The sequence below is a fragment of the Chiloscyllium punctatum genome, chromosome 39 (genome assembly GCF_047496795.1).
Source record: "Chiloscyllium punctatum isolate Juve2018m chromosome 39, sChiPun1.3, whole genome shotgun sequence".
Classification (NCBI taxonomy): domain Eukaryota; kingdom Metazoa; phylum Chordata; class Chondrichthyes; order Orectolobiformes; family Hemiscylliidae; genus Chiloscyllium; species Chiloscyllium punctatum.
The window spans coordinates 55887381-55912589 of NC_092777.1; the positions used below are offsets into that span (position 1 = coordinate 55887381).

At 37.8% G+C, this 25209-nt stretch overlaps 1 protein-coding gene across 3 annotated transcripts in view; it reads left to right on the forward strand.

The window, feature by feature from the left end:
* The first annotated feature begins 750 nt into the window (after window positions 1–750).
* The window catches only part of LOC140464078 (BAR/IMD domain-containing adapter protein 2-like), a 72169-nt gene continuing 47710 nt past the window's right edge, over window positions 751–25209 (forward strand). For 2 of the 3 annotated variants that reach the window (XM_072558763.1, XM_072558762.1), the window contains exons 1-4: window positions 751–1012; window positions 6308–6383; window positions 10437–10481; window positions 12760–12846. In XM_072558763.1, coding sequence (XP_072414864.1) covers window positions 965–1012; window positions 6308–6383; window positions 10437–10481; window positions 12760–12846 — 256 coding nt within the window. In that variant the 5' untranslated portion in view covers window positions 751–964. The remainder of the gene's footprint in view (window positions 1013–6307; window positions 6384–10436; window positions 10482–12759; window positions 12847–25209) is intronic. The other variant, XM_072558764.1, reaches the window with a different exon arrangement.

The following is a 25209-nucleotide window of genomic DNA, read 5'->3' on the forward strand; positions in this document are numbered from 1 at the left end:
GATGAGTTTGGAAGTGACAATTACAATGAAGTAGGCTGGGGCTAGTCATCCCTGAGCACCTGAGTAACCGCTGGTTGAGGATGATTCATCGTCAGTGCCCACCAGATGAGCCCACACTAGATTAATTTGCAAATAATTACCCTTTTGGTTTTTCGATGGCAAATGATGCTTGCAAAAAGAACAGGAACGTTATGACCAGAGGGGGTTGGGGGTGGGGGCAAAATCCCTGCCGGACTGGCAATATTTACGCACGGGCTGCACAATCTGGTACACGCGAAGGGGGAATTTCTAACGTAATACGAGCTGGGTTGCTGTGGAGACGATTTACGTTTCTTCTTATTGATATAATTTTTGCGTGTGATGAAGTGGGGGGGGGGTTGGGGAAAGGCAGGGAAGACAAAATCCCTCTCAGATCTTGGCTTAGAAATCAGTCCAACGGAATCCGCTCGAGGGCAGGAGGCGGGGACGTGACGTCAGCCGTGCCGACGCGACCCAATCACGTGTCTGTGGGGCGGGGCGCCATGGGGGGGGCGCCAATGGGAGCGCGGAGTAACCCCCCCCATCCCGAGCCCAGCCAATCGCAGGGAGCGGGGCGGAGTCGTCCCAACCGTCAGGTTTGGTTGTCGGCGGGAGGACTCCTCCGCCTCCGGCGTTTCCAAGGCAACCGTGGCTGGCGGCCAAGACGGTGGTGTTGGCGGCTGCGCGCGCGGAGGGAGCTACCCAGGAGCTGCTGCCTTCCCCCCCCCACCTCCCTCCCTCCCTCCCTCCTCTCTCACACCCTGGCTGCGTGGGTGGATTGGAAATCACTGTCAAGCTGTGAAAGTGTGTGTGAGAGAGAAAAAAAAAGTTTCAGGGGGCGAAAGAGGCTTTTTATTCGCGGCGTGAAGGAACTTTTAGATCAGAGTTTGCAAGTTGCTCGGTGCTGACTGACTGAGGAGAAGGAGCGAAGACTTTTTCAGGCACCATGTCTCGCACGGATGAAGTGCATCGTATGACCGAGAATGTCTACAAGGTGAGTGAATGTTGGCCCCAGCTTCAGAGGGGTCACCTTCTAATATCTTTAATTAATCTCATGCCTCTGTTCGGTTACAACTTAATGCCAGCCAACGGTAACTTTCTTAACCTTCCCCCCCCTCCCCAACCTTTCTTTTTGTTTAAATACCTAGTTAGTTTTCCATCTTTCTCATTCCAATTCAGAGGGGGATTCCTAACCGTACTCCCGCGTCCCAATGAAGGCTACTTTTTATTTTGAAAAGAGTGTTTTCAGGTGTACGATTCTGTTTTCAGAACTTCCCACTTTTTTTTTGGTTTCCCAAAGCAACGCCCTAGTTCGACTTGCACTCCATAGAGAGTTTAGTAATTGCCAAGGAAGCCTTTTAAAACCTTGATTGTTAAGTTTTTTTTTGTTTTAACACTTCGAAACGTCCACTGTTGTGCCAGATATGTGTTTAAACTTTTTTTTTGTTTTTAAATCTCAAAATGGGAAGTGTAATTATAAGTTAAATGCTGCAGATAATTAATAGATTTCGCGTTTTCACTATGTAAGAATCGGAGATCCTGAATGGGTGTGGGTGTATTCCGGGACAGCAATCAAAGCGCCGAGTCTAGTTGATGTCATGAGATACGAAAGCAAAGCTGGGTCTCTTTCCTAATCATCGGAACCCTAAGCTGAACACGCCCGATAAATCTTAAGCCCCGTCAAAAAAATGTCTTTTACCTTGTATCGTTTGTGTCAAGAAATGTCGTGTAATGTTAAATGCCCAGAGTGTTCTTTTGGATGCTGAATTTCAAAGCAACTTGCTCCTTCCACCTCATCACCACCCCACCCCCCCCCCCTACAAACAGACGATTTCCTATTTTTAAAAAAATGTGCAGACTAGACCTTTCCTTTAGTATGATCGTAATAGTTTGGATTGTTAACTAGTCTGTAATAGCTCAAAACTAGAATAAGTTCGTTTACAGAGAATTTCTCAGATCCTTCTAAATTCGTTTGAACACCATCTTAAGTCAGTATAAAGTTAGCTAAGAATATTCTGCCCTTTTTTTATTTGTTCAATAGGCTTCAGTAAATTTGTAGCTTGTTGTTTGAGTGATGTACCTATGCAGAATATTTTACATTTTATGTTTTTTTAGGTAAGTATCAGATTTAAAGATAAATGCTAATGAAATATTTGGTACTATATTACCTAAGGGAAAGTTAAGTAATCAGCTGATATAACATTTTCCAACTGATTTGAATCTTTGCCCTTCAGATCTCAATTGTTGTGTAGATAATTTTGTAATGGATAGTCTTTGGCTAAAGAACACAAAATTCAATTTCATTCTGCATAAGCAGCCAAAGAAGTTAAGAATAATATTATTCATTTGCAAGATTTATCTTTTAACTACCAGCAGGCAAGCATTCACTTTGTCCTGAAGATAATGTATAATCTGAGGGTTGGCTGAAGGAAGATTGCCAAAGAATAATGTTGATCCTATACTTGCTCTTCCCACCCTCTGACATACTTTGCTCAAAGCACTGCATGTGGTATGAGAATGCTACAGTAAGCAGGATTTGGGTAAAAGAGATGTCTACTACAGTCAGAACCAATGGTGATTTTTTTTTGAGATTTTATCCTATTAGGTTGCATTGGTTGTATCCACTTTGTCCAATCTGAGATCTTATTTCATATATTATGTCATAAATTCCCTGACTCTAGGACCTCCTGTGAGATTTCATATTAGTTTATCATTTATCAGTGATGTACCAATGCTGACATCACAAATTTTAGCTTTGTAACAACAGAAAGTTGAATTGTCACATAGTTGAATTGCTGCCAGGTTAACTTGTTGCAAGAAATTCAAAGTTGTCAGATTTTTCATAACAATTAGTAGGGTAGAATAAAATAACACCTTGGAATTAGACAATAATGTTTGAGCAGTGATGGTTTCAGGTTTACTGTATTTCACTGTGGATCTCATTTTTTCAGGAAGAAACCAGTTGGTGCCCTTATTGCTGTTATGCAGTGGGTGGGCAATAACAAGTGACACAACAGCATAGAAGTGATGGATGGGTAGTCATCATGGGGAACAAAGAAAAACTGGTGATCGTATTCAGGTCTTCCTTCTCTGAGGATATTGTAACCTCAAACACATCTTAAACACAACTCCTCTCTTCTATAAAATATTAATTTATATGGAGAAAACGGAATATCAGACAAAATATTTGCATCGTATTACTATTCAAATACAGTGGTTTTGAGATCCACAGAAAACACATTTTGCTTCCCAGCATGCTGTGTGTTGTCTCGTTGGTTTTTGCCCACCTCTTTAGATGGCTGTTCTGATGTATCACTTAGTAAATCAGGGCACTGAGGTAAATGTTTTGTGGCATTTGATTTGATGATGATGCTAACATGGAAACACATGCAGCACATGTTTGCCATATCTATTATGAATTTATATGGAAGAACATAATTCCTTGTGCTATCTACCATGACCTTCCTTGTAATAATACAGGAAAGGACCATATGCTGGGACAAAATTTAAGTTAGGAGTATTTTGCACAATTGTTTGCTTTATCATGGTTAGTACATATTCTAGGTACAGGAGTAGGCCATTCAACTCAAGTCCATTCTGCCATTTAGTAAGATCGTGGTTGGTCATGGCTGATGACTAAAAACAGTTTAGAAGATGGGCATTAATATTCTTTCTGAATCTGGAGTCAGGTTAGTTAGCTTTGATAATGTTGGAAAGCAAAAAAAAAGTTTTGATTAAAAGTATGATGGTAGCAAAAGAACATTTGAGTATTCGCAGGGGTAATTTTAAGGTTTTTGACTATATATGGAGTATATTAGTTGAAGAGGTGGTTTTAGTTTTGCTTGCCTTTTCTGAGAAATAGTAGAGAAGTTCTAAAAATGAACAAATCTCTAAAATTAGCTTATCTTTTAAAGTAAGTTGATGGATAAAATGAGAGATCCTATAACTAACATTAAGTTTGTGTTACTCAGTAAACTAAGATGAAGGATCATCTGAGTGAAAATTTGTATGCAAGGCTTCAAAGAGCTTCACGTTCGGGCTTGCATATCACAGAATTCCTACAGTGTAGAAAGAGCCCATTCGGCCCATCGCATCTGCACCGACCCCCCACCCCCAAAAAGCATCCCATCCAGCCCTCTGCTCTATTCCTATAATGCTGTAATTACCATGGCCAATCCACCTCACCTACACATCCCTGGACACGGCAGACAATTTATCATTGCCAATCCATCTAGCTTCTACATCTTTGGACTGTGGGAGGAAACTGGACCATATGGCAGAAACTCATGCAGACACAGGGAGAATATCTGCATGGAGTTTGCACAGTCACCCGAGGCTGGAATTCAACCCAGGTCCCTAGCATTATGAAGCAAAAATGTTAATCACTGAGCCTTTTAAGATGAATGAGGATTGGACACAAACAAAAATGACCGACAATACATTGTTTGATATTAATAATATGAGGACAGTCTTTAGAGGTATGGATCAACTTGCACACTTACACCATTGTGATTTTTCTGAATGTATGAAGTACATTACATTTGGTTAGTCTTTACATTGCCTGTCTCTTACTGTATTTACAACTTTTTGCAACTTGAGCATGTGTTGTCACATATGACCTGTTGTGATTATACCAAATTATTACCAGCAGCAGGAAGGCGTGTGAAGTTGGATTGTGTATGGCCTTTGGGTCTTGATAAATTGGTGTACATACATTGAACACTGAATATATTTTCTTCAGAACAGTGAGTCATTAAATCAGCACTTTTCTTTAAATGTGAGCAAGAAGGTTAAAGCTGGCTGGGAAATAATTGGCCAGGATTCATGGTGGAGCACAGTCAACTTGTGGATGATTCATACTGGGTGACTTTAGAAACCTTGAAATGTTTGTTGTAGTTACTGTGTGCTGAATGTTAGTTGGCTTTTTCCTCCCATTAGCTGATTGCATTCCAAATTTAAACTGTTTCCATAATGAAGTAGAAACTAGAGCTACTTTTCAGTACTAACCCATCTGACAAGCCAATCAAAACCAAAACCAAATAGTCAAAACAAGAGTCACCAAATTGAAGCTTTCCCACCTCCCCTTTGGAAAGAGACACAAAGTGCATTGAAGTGAACTATCTGTGTCAGGTAGACTGGTATAGCTTTAGATTTCCTTCCCTTCCCTCCAGGAAACACTTGGAATTCAGATGGTCATCTAAGAATTGCAAACAGTTTTCTTATCTCTCAAAACTATAATATGGGGCTGAACTTGCACTGTGATTATTGCTTTTAATAGTTAATCAGATTAATGAGCATTAATTTACACAAAATTTTTACCCTTAACCTTGAAGTGGTGATCCAAAAGTCAGATGTATTGAACTGTTTAAACTGAGTTTTTAATCACAACCAAGAAGTACAAATGCTGAGAGAGGGGCCATCTGCCTCTGAGATAACACCAGGAAACAGGTAGAAGTTCTGAGAAGAGAAGAAATTTGGACAGAAGACAGTAATATGCTTTTTATCAAAAGCTAAATGTCTCCAATATGCAACACTATCTTTTTCACACCCTGAAACTAAAATGGGTGGATTTCAAAAAAGTATCTGACACTGAAACTCATTACTTGTTTGTGTGCATTCCTTTTCAAAACCATGTGTTAAAAGGGAGTATCTTAGCCAATATGAAACAGGATAACTCATTAATTACGCATTAGGTTCAGAACTGTAATATGGGTGAAAAATTAGAATATTAAGCATTAATCTGGTTAGAATTTGCTAACTCTGATTTTAACAGTTATCCAACTGATATTTCAAAATTTGTGGTTGTAAAACTAAATAGTTGTACAAACAACCTGTTCTTGTCATCACTATGCTTCTCAGGCAATCTCTATCAGAATTACATTATAGAAATGAACTTTTTTAAAACCATAATCCAGTTGTTCACCCATTAGTAGAGAATCATGGCCTATGCTCCTGTAATTATTTTCATATGATGTGAAGCAAAGTTGTATTGATTGTTTAATGACATTAAATACTACTTTACTTTATGTTTATCCTTTGTAATGAGACAAATCACATGACAGGTAATGACTTGTGTAGCTCTTCAAACATTTACCATTGTTAGTAGAAAGAAGAAATTTGATATGAAATAGCTTACAAGGATAAACTGATTTTTATTTGTCTTAAATTTTTATTTCAAGTTTGTTTGAACTATTAATATTTATTGCCAATGAAAGGTTTTAGATGGAAGAAAATATGTTGTATCCTGTACACTGACCATGAAGAAAAATTCCACCATTTATTTTTGTAGACTATTATGGACCAATTCAACCCCAGCTTGAAAAACTTCATCGCAATGGGCAAGTCTTATGAAAAGACACTTAGCAGTAAGTTATTTGTCCATTTACATATTAATCATGCTTTATAACCTTTTTTTAAATATCCATTTATATTAATGTCTGCATTGTCCTTGTTTGTTTTTTCCGTGTAAGTATGTTTGCTCATCTCCATGCATTCTCTGGCTAGGTGGGTGACCCGATTTACTTATTTACTCACTCAACAGCCACTGATCCTCATGATTTTTCACTCTGCTAGTAGCTGTGGGTGAGACAGAAGTGTCCCTTTTCTGCCCAAACTGTTGCCACTCAGTATTCCTACTAAGAATTAATGAAACTTGGTGCACCATGTGGTGGATGATTTGAATGATAGTAGCCACTGCTGCAACTTTAAACTTTTTATCACAGTTGATTTAAGAGACTGTGTCTTAATTACTGTACTGTACCATCAGCTGTATAAGCTGAAACCATGTTCTTTAGTTAATGTTGTCTGCCAAGTAGTATTTGTAATAAAGAAAACTGCAGTCAGATATTGTATTTAATATCTGTAAAATGTAGTGCCTACAAGAAGGTCATTTTATCCCAGGGCTCGAATCTAAATTTTTTTAAAAATTCATTCATTTTGCCATTGTTTCAATTTGATAGTTTCAGATTTCTAGAATGAAACTTTTGACATGCTAGTGAAATTACTTTAGCAGCATATCATTGTAATGGAAGCTCTGTTTTCTACCTCTTTTAGCTAGCTGTAGAGTTTTTGAAAGAATACGTTCAGAAATTTAGAGTTTAATGTCCTAAGTACCGCTGTACAGAAGAGGTCATGTCAAGCAATGTGTTCCACTTGATTATTTTCACATCTGGATTTGAATGAGACATGGTTAGTTATATTAAACATTTTTTTTGCCTGGTATAGGTTTTGCACTAGGTAGGGCAGATTTCTTAAGTAAAAACACTCAGTTGTGTTGCTCCTTTGTAAGTCTGCAAGTTTCCTTTGTGTACTCATTCTAACAATTACTGGCTTAAGTGTATGTGAATCTTTCTGCTTGTGTAAATGTTTCACCAGTAATGCCTGTTGTTTTGTTTTTACAATTACGCTGAAAAATTAGGTGAAAATGGGATGGAGATGACAAACTATTGAAAATTTAGTGTCATTCAGATGTACAGCATGGAAGCAGACCCTTCGGTCAAACCCATCTATGCCAACCAGATATCCCAACCCAATCTAGTCCCACCTGCCAGCACCCGGCCCATATCCCTCCAAACCCTTCCTATTATTACACCCATCCAAATGCCTCTTAAATGTTGCAATTGTACCAGCCTCCACCACTTCCTCTGGCAGCTCATTCCATACATGTACCACCCTCTGTGTGAAACAATTGCCCCATAGGTCTCTTTTATATCTTTCCCCTCTCACACTAATCCTATGCCCTCTAGTTCTGGACTCCCCGACCCCAGGGAAAAGACTTTGCCTATTTACCTTATCCATGCCCCTCATAATTTTGTAAACCTCTATAAGATCACCCCTCAGCCTTCGAACGCTGCAGGCAGAACAGCCTCAGCCTGTTCAGCCTCTCCCTATAGCTCAAATTCTTCAACCCTGGCCAAGTCCTTATAAATCTTTTCTGAATCCTTTAAAGTTTCACCATAGGAAGGAGACCAGAATTGCATGCAATATTCCAACAGTGGCCTAACCAATATCCTGTACAGCCACAACACGACCTCCCAACTCTTGCACTCCATACTCTGACCAATAAAAGAAAGCATACCAAACGCTGCCTTCACTATCCTATCTACCTGTGACTCCACTTTCAAGGAGCTATGAACCTGCACTCCAAGGTCTCTTTGTTCAGCAACACACCCTAGGACCTTACCATTAAGTGTATACATCCTGCTAAGATTTGATTTTCCAAAATGCAGCTCCTCACATTTATCTGAATTAAACCTCATCTGCCACTTCTCAGCCCGTTGGCCCATCTGGTCCAGATCCTATTGTAATCTGAGGTAACCCTCTTCGCTGTCCACTACACCTCCAATTGTGGTGTCATCTGCAAACTTACTAATTGTACCTCTTATGCTCGCATTCAAATCATTTATGTAAATTACAAAAAGTAGAGGACCCAGCACTGATCCTTGTGGCACTCCACTGGTCACAGGCCTCCAGTCTGAAAAACAGCCCTTCACCACCACCCTTTGTCTTCTACCCTTGAGCTAGTTCTGTATCCAAATGGCTAGTTCTCCCTATGTTCCGTGAGCTCTAACCTTGCTAATCAGTCTTCCATGGGGGACCTTGTTGAATGCCTTAATGAAGTAGATCGCATCTACTGCTCTGCCCTCGTCAGTCCTCTTTTGTTACTTCTTCAAAAAACGCAATCAAGTTTGTGAGACGTAATTTCCCACGCATAAAACCATCTTGACCATACCTAATCGGTCCTTGCCTTTCCAAATACATGTACATCCTGTCCCTCAGGATTCCCTCCAACAACTTTCCCACCTCCAAGGTCGGGCTCACTGGTCTATAGTTCCCTGGCTTGTCCTTACCACCCTTCTTAAACAGTGGTACCGGCTGGAAGTGGAAGTTGGGCTCAAAATGATTTAGTATACTGAGTTGAGATTAGTTAAATGTCTCCATAATATAGCTGTAAATGGGTAATTTGTCAAATGACTTTGTGGTCACAAATGTGGCCACAATACGTGTACTGAGATTTCTCATTCATAATGGTTTCTTTCTCATTTGGAGAGACTGCAATCAAATTTAAGTATAACAACAGTTGTTTTCAAGAAAATTTTATTTTGTGATTGAGGTGGATGTTGAACCAATGTAGAGTCATATGTGAATTACACATCAGCTAAAATAGAATGATACAGTACAAAGGAGACCATTTGGCCAATCATGCCAATATTGACTTTTTGAAAGAACTATTTAAATAGTCCTACTCTTGGTCTCTTTCCAAAACACTGGAAGTTTTTCCATTTCAAGTATTAATCAATTTCCTTTTGAAAATTATAACTGAATTTGCTTAAGTCTAGTTTGTAACTTGCAAGACTGTAAAGAAAAATTGCAAAAATCATTGAGATTTTTGGATGTCTCTTATTAAACTGTCTCTGTTAAAAGAGCATAAGATCAGTTTTTGTAATCCCTCAATGCAAGTAAATCTTCTATTCCTTGAAATCTTCTGTTAAAACTTCTGTGTAACTCTCTACAGCTTTGACATCCTTCCTAAAACATGATACCAGTATTCTATAAAAGCGCTATATAACTTTCTTGCTTTATATTCTCTGTCTCTATGGCCAGAGTATAGTATCACGCAACAGACGCATTGAGGTTTAGAGCTTTCATCAGGATTTACTGATGTGTATTTTAACTGCTGAGAAAAAAGTCTATAGCACAGCAAACAACGTCGATTAGTTTTATATACTTGGATTAACACAAAACATTTGTTTCCAAAACAAAACTGCATGATTTAAATATTCAAGCACATTGATGACTGTGCAATTTGCAAAATTCTACTGTTAAGGTCTAAAATAATAGCATTTGCAGACTACTAAAAACATTGTTAGAACCCTAGTGAGATACTGACTGTAGACTTGAAACAAGTGTACAATTTAAATGTTTCCTTTTTGATTTGATTCAGTGTTAGACTGTTGTGGTAGCACATTTGCTAGTAAAAATTTCAAATCTTATCCAACTGAAATTCCACTTGCCATGGGAAGTCATTAAAACACAAACTCTGATAAATAGTAATCTTGGGACTTGAATCTAAATCTTTCTTCAGGTGTTTATACATTGCCATTGTTTTAATTTGGATTCAGCTAGCAAGCTTTTGGTTTTGATGCTTTAAAATCTTGCTCCGAATTACAGCCTGTTGGTAATACTTGCAAGTCTACAGATTTTGCAGTCAGGTTAAAGGTGACAGGAACCACTTCCTGGATGCCAATCTTCTGGAATCCAAACTGAAACAACATCAATAAAACCAAGTGGCTGTCCATGGTAAATTTTTACTGGTGGTTGTAGCTATCACTAGTTCTACTGGGAACACCATCCTAAATTTTTGTTTTTTTTTACTGTTACTGTCTTTTCCTCAAACCTTTTCTCAAACATTACCTCAGGCCACATGGGTGCAGAGAAATTTTGGATCAAGAAAGCCAGAACAGGTGAGAAATACTATTAAATGTGTAATGAATCAAAGCATATTTGTGCATGGACGGCTGCTGCATTTTGTTATTGCTCCACCACCTAATTCCATTACTGATGTTGATTTTTGCTTTTTAAAAAAAGACCACAACACCGTGATGGAACGTGAATGTAGGTATAATGGGCCGTGTTTTTTTCCTTCAGCCCTTGATGGGTTTAAAAAAAAACTGATTTGATAGTATACTGAGGTTACTTAAGACCAGGTTAGCCAACTAATATTAAATTCGAGCCCTGAAGTTTTAACTTTTTTTTTGGTTTACATTGTAATGAATATTTTAGTAGTAATTTTGTAGTGTAAAACTCATTGTGACTAGGTAAGTAGTCATGTGTAGAGTTATGTAACTTGTGTTCCTGCTACAAAGAAAGGCATGAGTTTGTCAGAGTAGTGCAGTGATAAGATTCATCTCTAAGTCTGGTTCAAATCCCAGGATTGTCTAATTTTGGGATCTTTCGGCCTCTTTTATAATGTATCCTTAACAAGTTTTCTTTAAAATTAAGAAATATCTTGCTGTAATAGAACCTTTAATCTTATTATGTAAAAGTAGACAAGAATTCTGTCTTTCCCTCTAGAAGATCCTTGTCAGCCTATCAGCATAGTGAAGGCTAAATTACTCCCAGGCTGAAGGAGATTTCATGGAAATGAGCAACAAAGAGGGAGTAGCCCACACATTGAAATTAAATTGTGTGGTATTCCCTTTTTTGGGTTAAGCAGCATAATATATATGTTTATATTACAATGTACAGGTGCTTTGGAATAATGTAAATATGATTGTTATCCTGAATTTTCAAAACTGTGGACCTGTGCAACTAATAACCTGTAATTTCTTCTGATATTTTTGCACAGATCTGTTCAGTGAAATTGTTTTTACCATAACAGAAAATATATCGTTGTCTTAATTTAAAAACAAATGTTACCTTGAGACTGCCATACAAAGCTACTTGAGTTGTTATACATGGGGTCTATGTTCTTAGCTGGGTTGAAATAAAAGTAACATGTTGTCCCCTTATCACTCAGCTGTAGTGAACCATTTAAATCTCTGCATGTTACAAATATTTGGAAATCTGTTTTAAATTTAATATTTCTCTTTCGGTGATTTTTATAATTGGTTCCAATTTGCTTGAACTAATTTATTAAAAGACACTATCTTTAATAAAAGTGGCAACATGTATCATTGCTAGAAAACTGGGATATGTATTGTAAAAGAAAACTTTTGGATTTAACAGCAACAACAACATAAATGATACTATTACTTTAATACGTTTCACCCTTAATGTTTTTGTATCAGTTCAGAGTATTGCAGAATTATTCCAGGAATAAAGCAGCATAGAAGTGATTGAAAGATAATGCCTGTCATGCCTCAACAAAGAATAAAATGGAACTTTTGGAATGCACACTTCAGAAGTTAATTCAATTTTATTTTTATTTAAGTTAGATAATTGGATTTAATTTTAATATTATTCAAGGAAATTGACACTTCCTGTCGTCTTCTTTATTGAATAAAAAAATGTGAAATTGACAATGATAAACAACAAGCTGTCTAGGGCTGGTGACCAATCAATTGGTTTTCTAAATGTTTGCAAAATATTATGTAGTAATAATTAAAATAAAAATAATCAAACTTCATAGACCATAAATGTAAATGTTCTAACTGAAGCTCATTGGTCACTCATAACTGTATAATTCCATTCTGGCTGTAAAGTTATTTACATACATAGTGTATTGTGAAAAAGATGTAGTCAGCCATGCTTAAACGTGTGTAACAAAGATCTGAATGGCTTTATTTTCTAACTTGTGTATGTGATTGGCTGTTAAGTGATGGGGAGTATACTTTGATTTTTATGTGCTTTGATTTTTATTTGGGCTAATATCTTCTGCTCAATATATATCCCAGCTATGCTCACAAAACGTATGTCAGCATTTCAAAAAATACAGTTTCTTCTGGCTGCTTTGCTGTTATTGCCTTCATTTTCCAGTTTAACTCTGACAGAACTTAGAAATCTAAATAGAAAGTTAAATAAATGTACCTGTTATTTGAAAAAATTACAAAACTATTTTCTTTTTTGAATTTTTCTCTAAAAAGCAGAATTGTCAAGATTTAAAACCATACCAGAATGATTAAAAAACATGCTAAATATCGCACTAAGTGGTTTGATCTCTGAAACTAGATAACTTTCAAGTACACTTGCATTCTAAAGCTCTGATCAACAAATACAGTTTTTGAAATCTCAATGTTCCAGGTATGACCTTTGCTGCAAAAGGCTATTTTGAGGCCCTAGTGAAGATGGGTGAACTCGCCAGCGACAGTCATGCTTCCAAGGAGATGGGTAAGTAATGAGCATTATTGGATTATGAATGAGTTGTAAGTCTGTACGAGTTGTAAAGGCATGGCTTTAGTTGTGATTGCAATTAATTTGGCAATAAGAAAAGCACAGCCTCTGTAATTTGAAAAGTGAAAGTGCTGCTTTAAAATTTTTATTAATGATTGTGATGATTAAGTGAAAGTATTTGGAAACAGTTTTGTTTGAAAATATTTACATTCATCACAAGTGATGATTTCTAGCAAGCCTGGTGAAAGGTAAGAATGTAAATTACTCAGGACTGATTTGTCCTTCTTCCATGACCTAACTGTGTGAGAAGCGTGCATCATGTGAGGAGAGAATTGAATTTAGTTATGCTGTCCCTGAAAGATGAATAGCTTGCCATACAGGATTGTTAACAATCAATGATCTTCATGATTTTCAATGGGGGTATTGAAGAGCTGTTTGCAGCAATGGAACCATACCCAGGCCTAAATTCTTCCCTCAGGGTAGGAGGGAAGGAAGAATGTTATCTGGCTTAATACTCTTGACTATTCCTATATGGAATGCTGTTTTTATTTATGGAGTTTATGCTGTTAACATATCCCAGATACTTGCTATATTGTTCTGAAACTTATTACTTATACAACAGTATTTATGCATCCCATTCCGCTGATGAAAGTTTTAAGGAGACCAGATTCTTAATATAGTATTTTTGTATTTTTTGTGAAATATTGCCTTGTTACATTTTAATTTTGTTTTTATTTTTAAAATCTCTATATACCAATCAGCTGAAAATCTAGGTGGTTGCCATATGAATCCCTTGTTACATTGTACTTTCCTTCCAAGCAAGTTACCTCAAGATATTTGAGGTACAAGTCTATGGAAACATGTCACATGTGTCTTGTATATCTCATCTCATAATTAACTCTTGTAGCTGTTAATTCAGACATTAAACAGCTGCGCTTCATTTTAGCCACTTGACTTTAGAGCTCATTGCTCAAATTACAGCTTGTAAGTCCTCTCCCAGCCTCTTAGTCCTTTGTCAGATATATTAATCGTCACAAGATACATTAATAACTATTTGTGATCATGTTAACTGGATTGAGGAGTTGCTCATTATTTTGTTTCAAGTTCTTGGTGATGATAATTACGATGGCTCAGTGGTTAGCACTGCTGCCTCACAACACCAAGGTCCCAGGTTCAATTCCAGCCTCTGGTGACTGTGCAAACTCCACACAGACATCCTCCCTGTGTGTCTGCATGGGTTTCCTCCAGGTGCTCCGGTTTCCTCCCACTGTCCAAAGATGTGCAGGTCAGGTGAATTGGCCATGCTAAATTGCCCGTAGTGTTAGGCGCATTAGTCAGCGGGAAACGGGTCTGGGTGGGTTACTCTTCGGAGGGTCGGTATGGACTTGTTGGGCCAAAGGGCATGTTTTCACACTGTACGGAATCTAATCTAATCTATTTCACTTGTAAGCAAGGTTGGTCTTGAAGAAATGATATAAAAAATAATTGCAGCCAAACTGCTTTTTCTTTAGATTTGTAATCTAAAGTAACTTGCAGAGCAGTTTGTCTAATGATAGCAGCTGTGACCCTAACGAGACTCTAAAGATTTGGAATATGGAATTTTAGTCCATAAATATTTGATTATTTTTATTCAACCTTCCTTGTCAAGTCATTATCCTATGCAGCTCATTGGTATTTGCTTACATAAAGGTGATTTGCAATGATTCATCTGCTAGCTCACATTTTAAAAAAAAAGACATGAGGATTGACCAGTATTTAAAATGAAATGTGAAATAAGAGTAATTTAAAGAAATGTAAATTGAATGTCTGAATTCTTTATTTGTTCCTGGGATATGGGCATCGCTGAATAACACTACACATCCTTGATAGCTGTAAGAAGGTGGTTGTAGACCTGTTTAGTAGCTTGCAAATTTATTAATTGTTAAGCCACGTTGGCAGGAAGGTGAGTTGATCATATTTATTGTTTTACTGGAGTTCAACATAAGACAGAAAGTTAAGGCAGAAAGTTTTCCTTCCTAAATGATTATTAGTAAATAATTTGTATTGTTGATATATTACAAGAACTTCAGTGTTCTTTTTGATTCACTGATTATCTGTTTTCAGTCCTGGTTTTTATCAGTTCAAATTGCCATAGTGGAAATATTGAATTATTGGTCCTGGCCTACGGACTCCTTGACATTACCATTAAGCTACCATACCTTTCATTGAACTCATTATTTTCCATAAGCCTCAGTTGATTTTGTTTGAAACATTGGAGCCATTCTCCTTTTTTAAGAAAGGTGAACTAGGAAAACCAGGGCATTACAGATCAGTTAGCTTGACATTTGTGATGAGGAAATTGTTTGACTCTATATAATAAAGGATGAGATGAGTGAACACTTCAAAAGATTTTAGTTAATCAGGGAATGCCAGCATGGATTATGTCAGGAGGTTATAACTGACAAATCTCACTGAAATATTTGAGGAAGTGACTAAGGTAGTAGACTCTAATGTCTATGGATGTTTTTAAATGGATTTCCAAAATGCATTTGTTAAAGGTTTGTGTAAAGATTTGTAGCTCGAGTGCCGGTTGACATGGTTGTGGGTATGTTCACTGAGCTGGAAAGTTCCAAAATAAGAAACAACCAAATATATGAACAGATCAATGGAACACCTATGGGCCATCCATCTCTGAGCTCACAGCAGAAGCACTGATGCAAAGATTGGAACAAACAGCCTTACCCCAAATCCAACCCAAACTCTGGATCAGATATGTAGGCGACACTTTTTTTAATCATTAAAAGAACAAAAATCGAGAACATGCACTGGATTATCAACACCATATCTATGGGGATCTGATTTACGAAAGGTGAGGAAACCAACAATCGACTCCCATTCCTGGATGTGATGGTACAAAGAACACAGAACAGTGAATTCACTACAAAAGTGACCAGGAAAGCTACACACACTGACCAGGTTCTGAATTACAACAGCAACACACAAAGCTGCATTAGGACCCTGTTCAAAAGGGCCTCACTGCAGCACTTCCAACCAGTGAAGAGAAGAAGAACACCTCTGCAGAGTATTTGCCAAAAACTGATATCCCCGCAACTTCATCCATAGATGCCTAACAGACAGATGATGTGACAAGGACAGTTTTGAAGTATGAAGTTTAAACCGCACAAAAACTGATTAAAATATCTAGATGCTAAAATATCGAACAACAATTTCTAACTTTGATTAGATAATAAAGTAAATTTGCTTCAAATTTGTTTGACTTTTTGTTCCAACTATTTACTTATCAAAACTACTTTGTTAAAATGAGTACAATACTCCTTGTCATTGTAGTGCATTTTCAGTAAAGGATTAGTTAACTTGAAGTCCTGGACATTCTCATTGTTAGGATGCACACAAGTCTTTAGTATGTGTCAGATTTGTGTGAATAGACCAAAGTGGTGAAATTTATTGTGATAGATCTATCAAAGTAAAAGATGTTCATGCTGCTGCATGAGGCTAATTAATGTCTTGTCATGATTAGAGTAATGCTCAAAAAGCACAGCAGGTCAGGCAGCATCCGAGGAGCAGGAAAATCAATGTTTCAGACAAAAGCCCTTCAGCAATGTCTGAGACGTCGATTTTCCTGTACCTTGGTGTTGCCTGACATGCTGTGCTTTTCCAGCACTAATCTTGACTCTAATCTCCAGCATCTGTAATACCAACTTTGCCTAATTAATGTCTTGTGACTAGTGTCTTGGTATCTGAAAATTAGAGCATGCTGAGCGCAAGGACTTGTCTGCACTTCAGGCAAGATGTATGGCCCTCCTTACCTATTGGCAATTGGGGACTATGAGCTGTCTCTGTCTCTCGCTTACAGCAGGAAACTGTTGCTCATTAATGGGTCACCATTTGGCTGACCTTCCACTCTCAAGAGCCTGCAAGCCACCTATAATTGGATTTTGGTACTCTTTTTTTTATATGTTACTTAGTTTGTGGAAAATTAATGTAGGTTTGGGACCCAATTTGATCCTTATGCTGGGTTCCCAGTCTCAAAATGCAGATCCTACATTTGGTCTCTGTAGCTCAGTGTTACCTCTGTGTATTTAAAAATGTTGTTCTGTTAAAAGTCCCTTTATAATTATTCCTCTTCAATACCTTTTTGTTACAAGTACATCAGTCTTGATGTTACTTCCTGTAGTTTTTTAATAACTTGTCATGTTCTCACAAAGAGGACTTTCTTTAGGTTCATCTCTAATTTCATCCTTGTTTTCTGCTGATTCATTACTCGTGGGTTTGGCCCCAAATCCCATTTTCTTCCTCACTGACCCGCCCAGATTGATTGCATAGTCCTTTGCAATACACAGGATAGTTAGATTGGAGTGGTATCGCATTTTGTTTGTTGTCCATGAGGAGTCAATATTCCTATTCTCAGCAGATAATGAGAATGAAGTGCATGCAGATATAACCTGGTAATCCACTGAGAGCATAATGGTATTTACCAGTCATGTGCAGCTCATTTGCCTTCTCAACAGTTATGATGGCTGCTGAAAAATGAAATTGTCTTTGATCTCTGCGTTTATGTTAAGGTAGCAAGTAATGTATTGAGGGAGCTAGAGATTATGCTGTTGAAGCTTTGACGGAGATCCAGGCCCTCTTTTTTTTTTAAATCATCTGTTTTGTTTGCTTGTTGTATGCATATGCATTATTCTATTGATAACTGAATTATGCCTTGCAGCTTAATATAAAACTGTTAAGACTGCATTATTCCTTTTTTCTGAGCACCTGCTGTAAATCATGATCCTAAATTTCAAAATATTCCTGTTTTTAAAATGATTACGTCAGTGGCTTGGATGATAGATGTCCTGTAAACTTTTGCATTCTAATGAACCTGATATTTATAAGGCTGCATGTTAGGCCGAAAGTGACCATAGAATACAGCATGGTGGCGAATATCGTGTTCTTTCATGTTTATCTCTTTTATATACAATGTAATCTCTTTTGCAAGTGGTGTTTTGGAGTCTGTTAATGTTGTTGTGATATCAGGTAGTGTTCTAAAAATACAGGTGAATAAAAGAAAAGACAGAAGTATTTGCAAGAAAATCATCTCTTAGCAAAAGAAGCCAATTCAATTACCTGGATTTCAATGCAGTATTCCCACAAGGAAACTAGACTTTTGTTGGTCTGTTGGGGTACTAATTGCTGAATAATTTATATTAATTTTTCTCATCAGGAAAGCTAACTCAAGGCAAAAGATATCCTGGGAGTTTAACAAGCTGCAACTGGTAGAGTGATTAAAAGGGGTTTGAAATGAAAAAAGATTTCTTTAAAAGGTTTCGTTGAACATCTGTTATCAATGGGTTTTTTTTGTTTTTGTTTTCACCTGTCATCTGGCCAAATTGGCAAGCTGGCTGACTAACAGTTGAGAACAGCAAGGTGAAAGTGAAGACTGTGGATGCTGGAGATCAGCATCAAGATTAGAGTGGGAGTCCCATTTTAAATATGCCATTGCTACAGGTTTTCCGCCAGGAGTGCCAGTGAAGTGAAATTGGAGATGCTGGCTCCACTTTTATTCTCGACTATGGATGTACCTCTGCCAATTACAGCCAGTGTCTTCCTTTTGGCAGGATCGCTCATTTACCCTGTGCTCTTTCAAACTTTTAATAGCTGATCTTTGCCCTTCAAGATTTCTGAGGAGTATTCCAAGGGTGCCTCTGTTGCTTTTGCATGAAATGTCGATTTTCCTGATCCTTGAATGCTGCCTGACCACCTGTGCTTTTCCAGCACCACTCTAATCTTGATGCTGTTGTCCAACATCCACAGTCTTCACTTTCACCTTGCTGTTCTCAACTGTGAGTCAGCCAGCTTGCCAATTTGGCCAGATGACAGGTGAAAACAAAAACAAAAAACCCCGTTGATAACAAATGTTCAACGAAACCTTTTTAAAGAAATCTTTTTTCATTTCAAACCCCTTTTAATCACTCTACCAGTTGCAGCTTGTTAAACTCCCAGGATATCTTTTGCCTTGAGTTAGCTTTCCTGATAAGAAAAATTAATATAAATTATTCAGCAATTAGTACCCCAACAGACCAACAAAAGTCTAGTTTCCCTGTGGGAATACCGCATTGAAATCCAGGTAATTGAATTGGCTTCTTTTGCTAAGAGATGATTTTCTTGCAAATACTTCTGTCTTTTCTTTTATTCACCTGTATTTTTAGAACACTACCTGATATCACAACAACGTTAACAGACTCCAAAACACCACTTGCACAAGAGATTATATTGTTTTGCTGTAGTATTTTATCTCTATTCCTCAACTTTTTAAAATGGTATTATGCTCAAGTTCACTGCCTTGAATAGAAGTTTGTATCAGACAGAATAGTGTTTATGTGCGACTATATTCTCTCTTGTCTGCTGTTTTCTTTTATGTTATTGACTGTGACAGTGGGGACATTATTCTGGAACATCCAGCATCAATGGTTAAACAAAGAAGAACTAGCTAAACGTTAACAGGCAGTTAGGCTGAATCCTATTTCTATGCGTATTTATGGTAACAGTCCCATTAGTATAACATTGTTTTAAGATAATGTTAATGCTTTGTAGGTTGTTGCAGTTTTCAACAGAATATAAAAGTAGATAAAGTTGTCCTCCTTAACACTATATATAATGTTATCCTTTTAAGGTACATTCCAAACTTGTCTTTGTGAAATGTTACTAACCTTTCATTTTCAAATAAGTACATTTGAGAAATGACAACTTTTCAAAAAGTTGTTTTCCTTTTCAACATTGCACATATTTTGGTGGGGGTGTCCTGTTTTGACTGCACAGCACAGGTATTGTCAAAAGTTGACAATATATTTTATTTTTGCCATTATGCTTAAGGTTGCTAGTATCAGTAATATATTGGCAGTGTTAAGACATGCACATTGTTTTGCTTTTAAAAGGGCATTGCTCAGTGATAAATAAACAGCCCACTTGGCATTAGGCAGCATGACAACAGGCTGTTCTTTTCTTCCATTCGATTTTAGTTCAAAATGGGAACTATCCTGTAAAAGCTTTGAAAAGTGCTTTTTTGAATTTTTCAAACTAAACATTGCTGGGCAAAATGCAACTTATTTATCTATTTGTCCATTTTAAGCAGGCTTGAGCTGACAAGTGACAAGTAATTTTATGCCACACAAATGCCAGCTATGACCATCACCAATAAGAGACAATCTAACCACTGCCCTATGACATTCAATGGTGTTACCATCACTGAATTCCCCACTATCGGGATCCTGGGCATTACCATTAATCGGAAATTCTACGGGTCTGGCTATAAGAGCATGTCAGAGGCCAGGAATACTATGGCAAGTAAGTCACTCCTGACTCCCCAAAACCTGTCCAACTGCAAGGCACAAGTCAGGAGTGTGATAGAATGCTCCTCACTTGTCTGCATGAGTACAGCTCCAATGACAATCAAGGACAAAGCAGCCCGCTTGATTGGCACTACGTCTACAAGTACCCACTCCCTCCACCACTGAAGTGCTGTAGAAGCAGTGTACTATCTACATGGTGTACTGCAAATTTTCACCAAAGATCCTGAGACAGTACCTTTTAAACCCTCAACCACTTTCATGTAAAAGGACAAAAGCATCAGATACATTGGGAACACCATCACCTTCAAGTTCTCCTCCAAGCCAGTCACCATCTTGACTTGGAAATATATTTCTGTCACAGGGTCAAGATCCTGAAGTTCCATTCCTAATGGCATCGTGGGTCAACCCACAATAGTGGACTGCAGCAGTTCAAGAAGGCAGCTTACCACCACCTTAAGGGCAACTAGGGATGGACAATAAATGCTGGCCAGCCAGTGATGCCTGCATCCCAAGAATGAAATTTTAAAAAAAATGTAAAGCCTTGTGTTGTCCTTGTGTATATTTAAGACTGGGAGAGATTATTGATAAGGGATTCTATTGGAAAAAGGCAGAAAACTAGACAAGAGGAATGTCCGATCAGCCATGACCCTATCGAATGGTCAAGTAGGCTCAAGGAGCCGAATGGCCTATTGTTGTTCCTATTTCTTCTAGTCTTTAAAATAATCGCACCTGTTAATCTTCCTGTTTAATTTTATTGATTTTCCTCTAATTATAAATGGCAGCATTGGTAGTAGTTGGAAGAAAGATTGTCATAAGACTTGGCAAGATGTTTGGAACTGATGTTGCAGCAAAAACAATATTTTTTATTCATGAAAAACCAAAGAACTGTGGATGCTGGAAGTCAAACAAAAACAAATTACTGGAAAAACGCAGCTGGTCTGGTAACATCTGTGGAGAGAAAGCAGAGTTAACGTTTCTGGTCAGTGACCGTTCTTCAGACTTGTTTCCAGCAATTTCTCTTTTTAATTCTATTGATGACCCTATTGTTCACCATCAAAAGGGAATGGGAAGGATTTTTATATTCCCTACTATGATAAATTACTCATTTTCAGGACAGGAGTTTAAACGTTAGTCAATGAAATATTTCTGCAGGCCTCATTTAGAAGCTGTCAATAAGATTTAGGTCTTTTATACCTTTCTTTGCTGTGTTGATTAGAAGATGTTTTACATTTGAAAGTAATTGCTACCAACAGCTCTGTAAACTCAGGTTGGAGAGTGAATAGCAAATACTCATTAGATTTATGGTGAGTAAAGGTCTGCTTTTTATATTGTGGGTGCCATGCAAATATGTCACAAACAGCTGGTTCCTGCGAGGAAACAATGGAGTAAACTTGAAACACAATAGCGAGAAACAAATTCTTATGACATTTTAGCATGGTTCGCTATTCACAGCGAGAACAAAAAGGCTTTTTTTTAATGCAGGATCAGAAGGTCAAATAAACATAAGACTTGCTAACTATGACTTTTTCTCTTGGGTCTTTTACATTTTTTTTCAATTTGACCATCAGTATGAGGACTGCCGATGCTGGAGATCAGAGTCAAGACTAGTGGTGCTGGAAAAGCATGGTAGGGGCTCATTCCTGATGCAGCACTTTTACCTGAAATGTCAATTTTTTTTTCCCCTGCTCCTCAGATGCTGCCTGTCTTGTGCTTTTCCAGCATCACTCTAGTCTTGACTATGCACTTTCCAACACAATTTGCCAGATCCAGTCACAATTACAGAATCGTATAGCCGTAAGAAACATACAGCACGGAAACGGACCCTTCAGTCCAACTCATCCATGCTGATCAGTTTTCCCAAACTAAGCTAGTCCTGTTTGGCACATATCCCTCTAAATCTTTCCGATCCTGAAGGAGCAATGCTGAAAAATGAGGAAATATACATGCTGAGCTATGTGAAATATCCAGCAGTCTCAGGCCTTCCCCCTCCTTCTCTGGAACCTCTTCCACAGCCATCTCAAACTCTGTTCCTTTGACTCCAACGTTTTGTGCACGCTGTATTCCTTATAATTGGTGGCTGTACTTTTGTCTCTCTCAACCCTTTGTATTGGACCGACCTCACGTCTACCTCCTTGCAAAGTATTCCTTTTCATAGCTTACTGTTTTGAGATAAAGCTTGTGATCGTTCTTTACCTTTTTTTTATTTTACCTAATGTTTATTTTCTGTTACAGTTGCCTTGAGCAGTTTTCACCTATGTAAAATCAAGTGGCGATCATTAAAAGTTGGTTAATTTTTATTGCTGTGGAGGTTCTCTGATCTTCCTGTGTACTCGTAATTCAAGAAGAAGCCTTTTTGCAAATGTCATTAATGTCCGCATGTAGCTCTGTGCCTTTCAAATCCTGGGGATATGCTGAATGGTAAAATACTACACAAGGTTGTGTTCAACCCTTTTGAGTTAGTGGCACAACTCATAAGCATTAGAGTTGTTATTGATGCCAGGGGTGGTGAAGTTGCCAGAAGGGTATTATTATAAATGCACCATAAATTTTTTTTTTTTTTTTTTTTTTTTTTTTTTTTTGCAGTTCAATAGGAGCCAGATGCTCATGGAGGGAATTTCATAGATGAGCTTTAAGTTCCTGTTGTTTTTGTTTCTATATTTATGAGAACCCATGAGCTTATTTTGACATATGACGTGTTCTATCCACCAGATGTATGTCCATAACAACATGTTTTTTTGAATGCAATATTTGATTATTTGCGCTATTGAAGTTTTTAAAATCTGCAAGTTCCTTAATTAACTGGTTGGTACAGCTTATTTTAAGAGGTGATGGTGAAAGTGAGTATTGCAGGAAAGCTACCATTGTTTAAAACTACTCATTGAAAGCAGAGGGTAGTCTGTAGGACTATCGTGACATAGTCACCAATAAACAAGCTAGACTGCTGCGTGAATAGTTTATTTGCCTCTAGCAAGTGTGTTATTCCGTAATGGGAATTGCTGTACAGTTATGTCCCCTTTGAGACTTTTGTATTGTTAATGTTGCTCCATAACAAGGACGTTTGCAATCGAAGTTTTTTGTTTTACAGTCAATCTGTGGGGCTCTTTATAACCACAGCAATGTTGGGGTAGGTAATGGATGAGGGGAAAAAATTGCTATAACATATACAGAGGAATCCACCTCTCTTTTACAACTAAAGGTTACAGGCCTTGCATTATTTTCACTGAAATTGTTAATGTAACCTATAGACTGTTCTGTTCTGAATTGTTGAATTTATGGTCAGAAAAAAAGAATACCGTCTGTGTATAATTTGATTTAAGAATTGTAATTTCATTCAGTGAAGTAGAAAGCTTCAAATTTCATTTGGAAATCATTTGTCCTTGAATAAAATACAGTTGTATGTATTTTCTATGTATTCTTCTGTCCTGATAACTGACCAAATAGTTAACCTATTTGTGAAGTTGGGCTTGTGTTTTCAGCTTGGTTAACTAAATACATATTGCAGGAGCAATTTTTGAAATCCATAGTTGCAAGATATTTTGTTTTAATCACACAAAAGCTTAACCATATTTTTCCTTTGATCTGGCTTTTTTCAACTTTTAGTCCAATATTCATAACGTTTCAAAAGACCACATATTTTCATTTAATTTTAATTATTTATATTTAAAAAGAATGTGCACTTGACCTTGGTCAAATCAGCCTTTTGCAACAAATTGCTTTCTTGGTGAGGCCAGAATCAGCTGCTTGCATTGCAATTGTAAACTACTGATCTTGTATGATATGTAGATTTGCATCTAAGCTGGTTATGGTTTGTGAAGTGAATACTTTAACCATAGTTGGATCACAAAGTCATAAGCAGTTCAAGTGTTTTCAGATCATATGGATGAACGGGTTATTGAGACATAGAATCTGTGTAGCATCCTTTTTAGAGGGATTGACTGATTGATACTTGGAAATTTTTAATGCAGAAATAATTAATGTCTCTCAAAATTTGAAAGCTGTGTGCTTCAGTCATTGCCTGTTTGAAAAGTTATTGGTTAAAGCAAATCATGAAAGAGAGTGGGTGAGTGTAACTAAAACACTACTATAAAATATTCACTATTCCTGCAACTAGTCAAGAATTACAAAATATTTAGTTTCATTTGAAATTATTGATTTTGGTTTTGTTTTTCCTGCTGTATATAATCCCCTTTCTACTGAAAAAGGAGGAAACCGACGTGGTGAAATACATTTATATAAGTCATCCCTGTTGTGTAAGTCAACTAGGAGAAAGTGAGGACTGCAGGTGCTGGAGATCAGAGTCATGAGTGTTTTGCTGGGTAAGCACAGTAGGCCAAGCAGCATCTGAGGAGCAGGAGAATTGACGTTTTGGGCATACACTTCTCATCAGGAATGAGGCTCGTAGGCACGGAGTGAGAGATAAATGGGAGGGGGTGGGGTTGGAGAGAAGGTAGCTGAGAAAGCATTATTTGGATGAAGGTGATAAGTCGGGGGGGGGGGGGGTGTGATGGACAGGTCAGGAGGTGGTGCTGAGTTGGAGGCTTTGGACTGAGATAATGTGGGGGGGAGGGGAAATGAGGAACCTGTTGAAATCCACATTTTATCCAGTGTAGTTGCAGGGTTCCAAGGCGTAATATGAGGTGTTCTTCCTCCCAGGCGTCGGATGGCAATGGTTTGTCAGTGGAGGAGGCTCAGGACCTGCATGTCCTTGACTGAGTGGGAGAGGGATCTGAAGTGTTTAGCCACTGGATAGTGTGGTTGATGGGTGCGGGTGTCCCAGATGACATTGGTATCAGTACAGGTATATTTCTGTCATCTACTGCATCCGTTGCACCCAATGTGGTCCTCTCTGCGTCGGGGAGACAGGATGCTGCCTTGCGGATCGTTTCAGGGAACATCTCTAGGACACCTGCACCCACCAGCCCCACCACCCGACTTGCACCTGAAGCATCGATTCTCCTGCTCCTTTGATGCTGCCTGACCTGCTGTACTTTCCCAGTAATACACACTCAACCCTGCTGTGTAAGTAGTA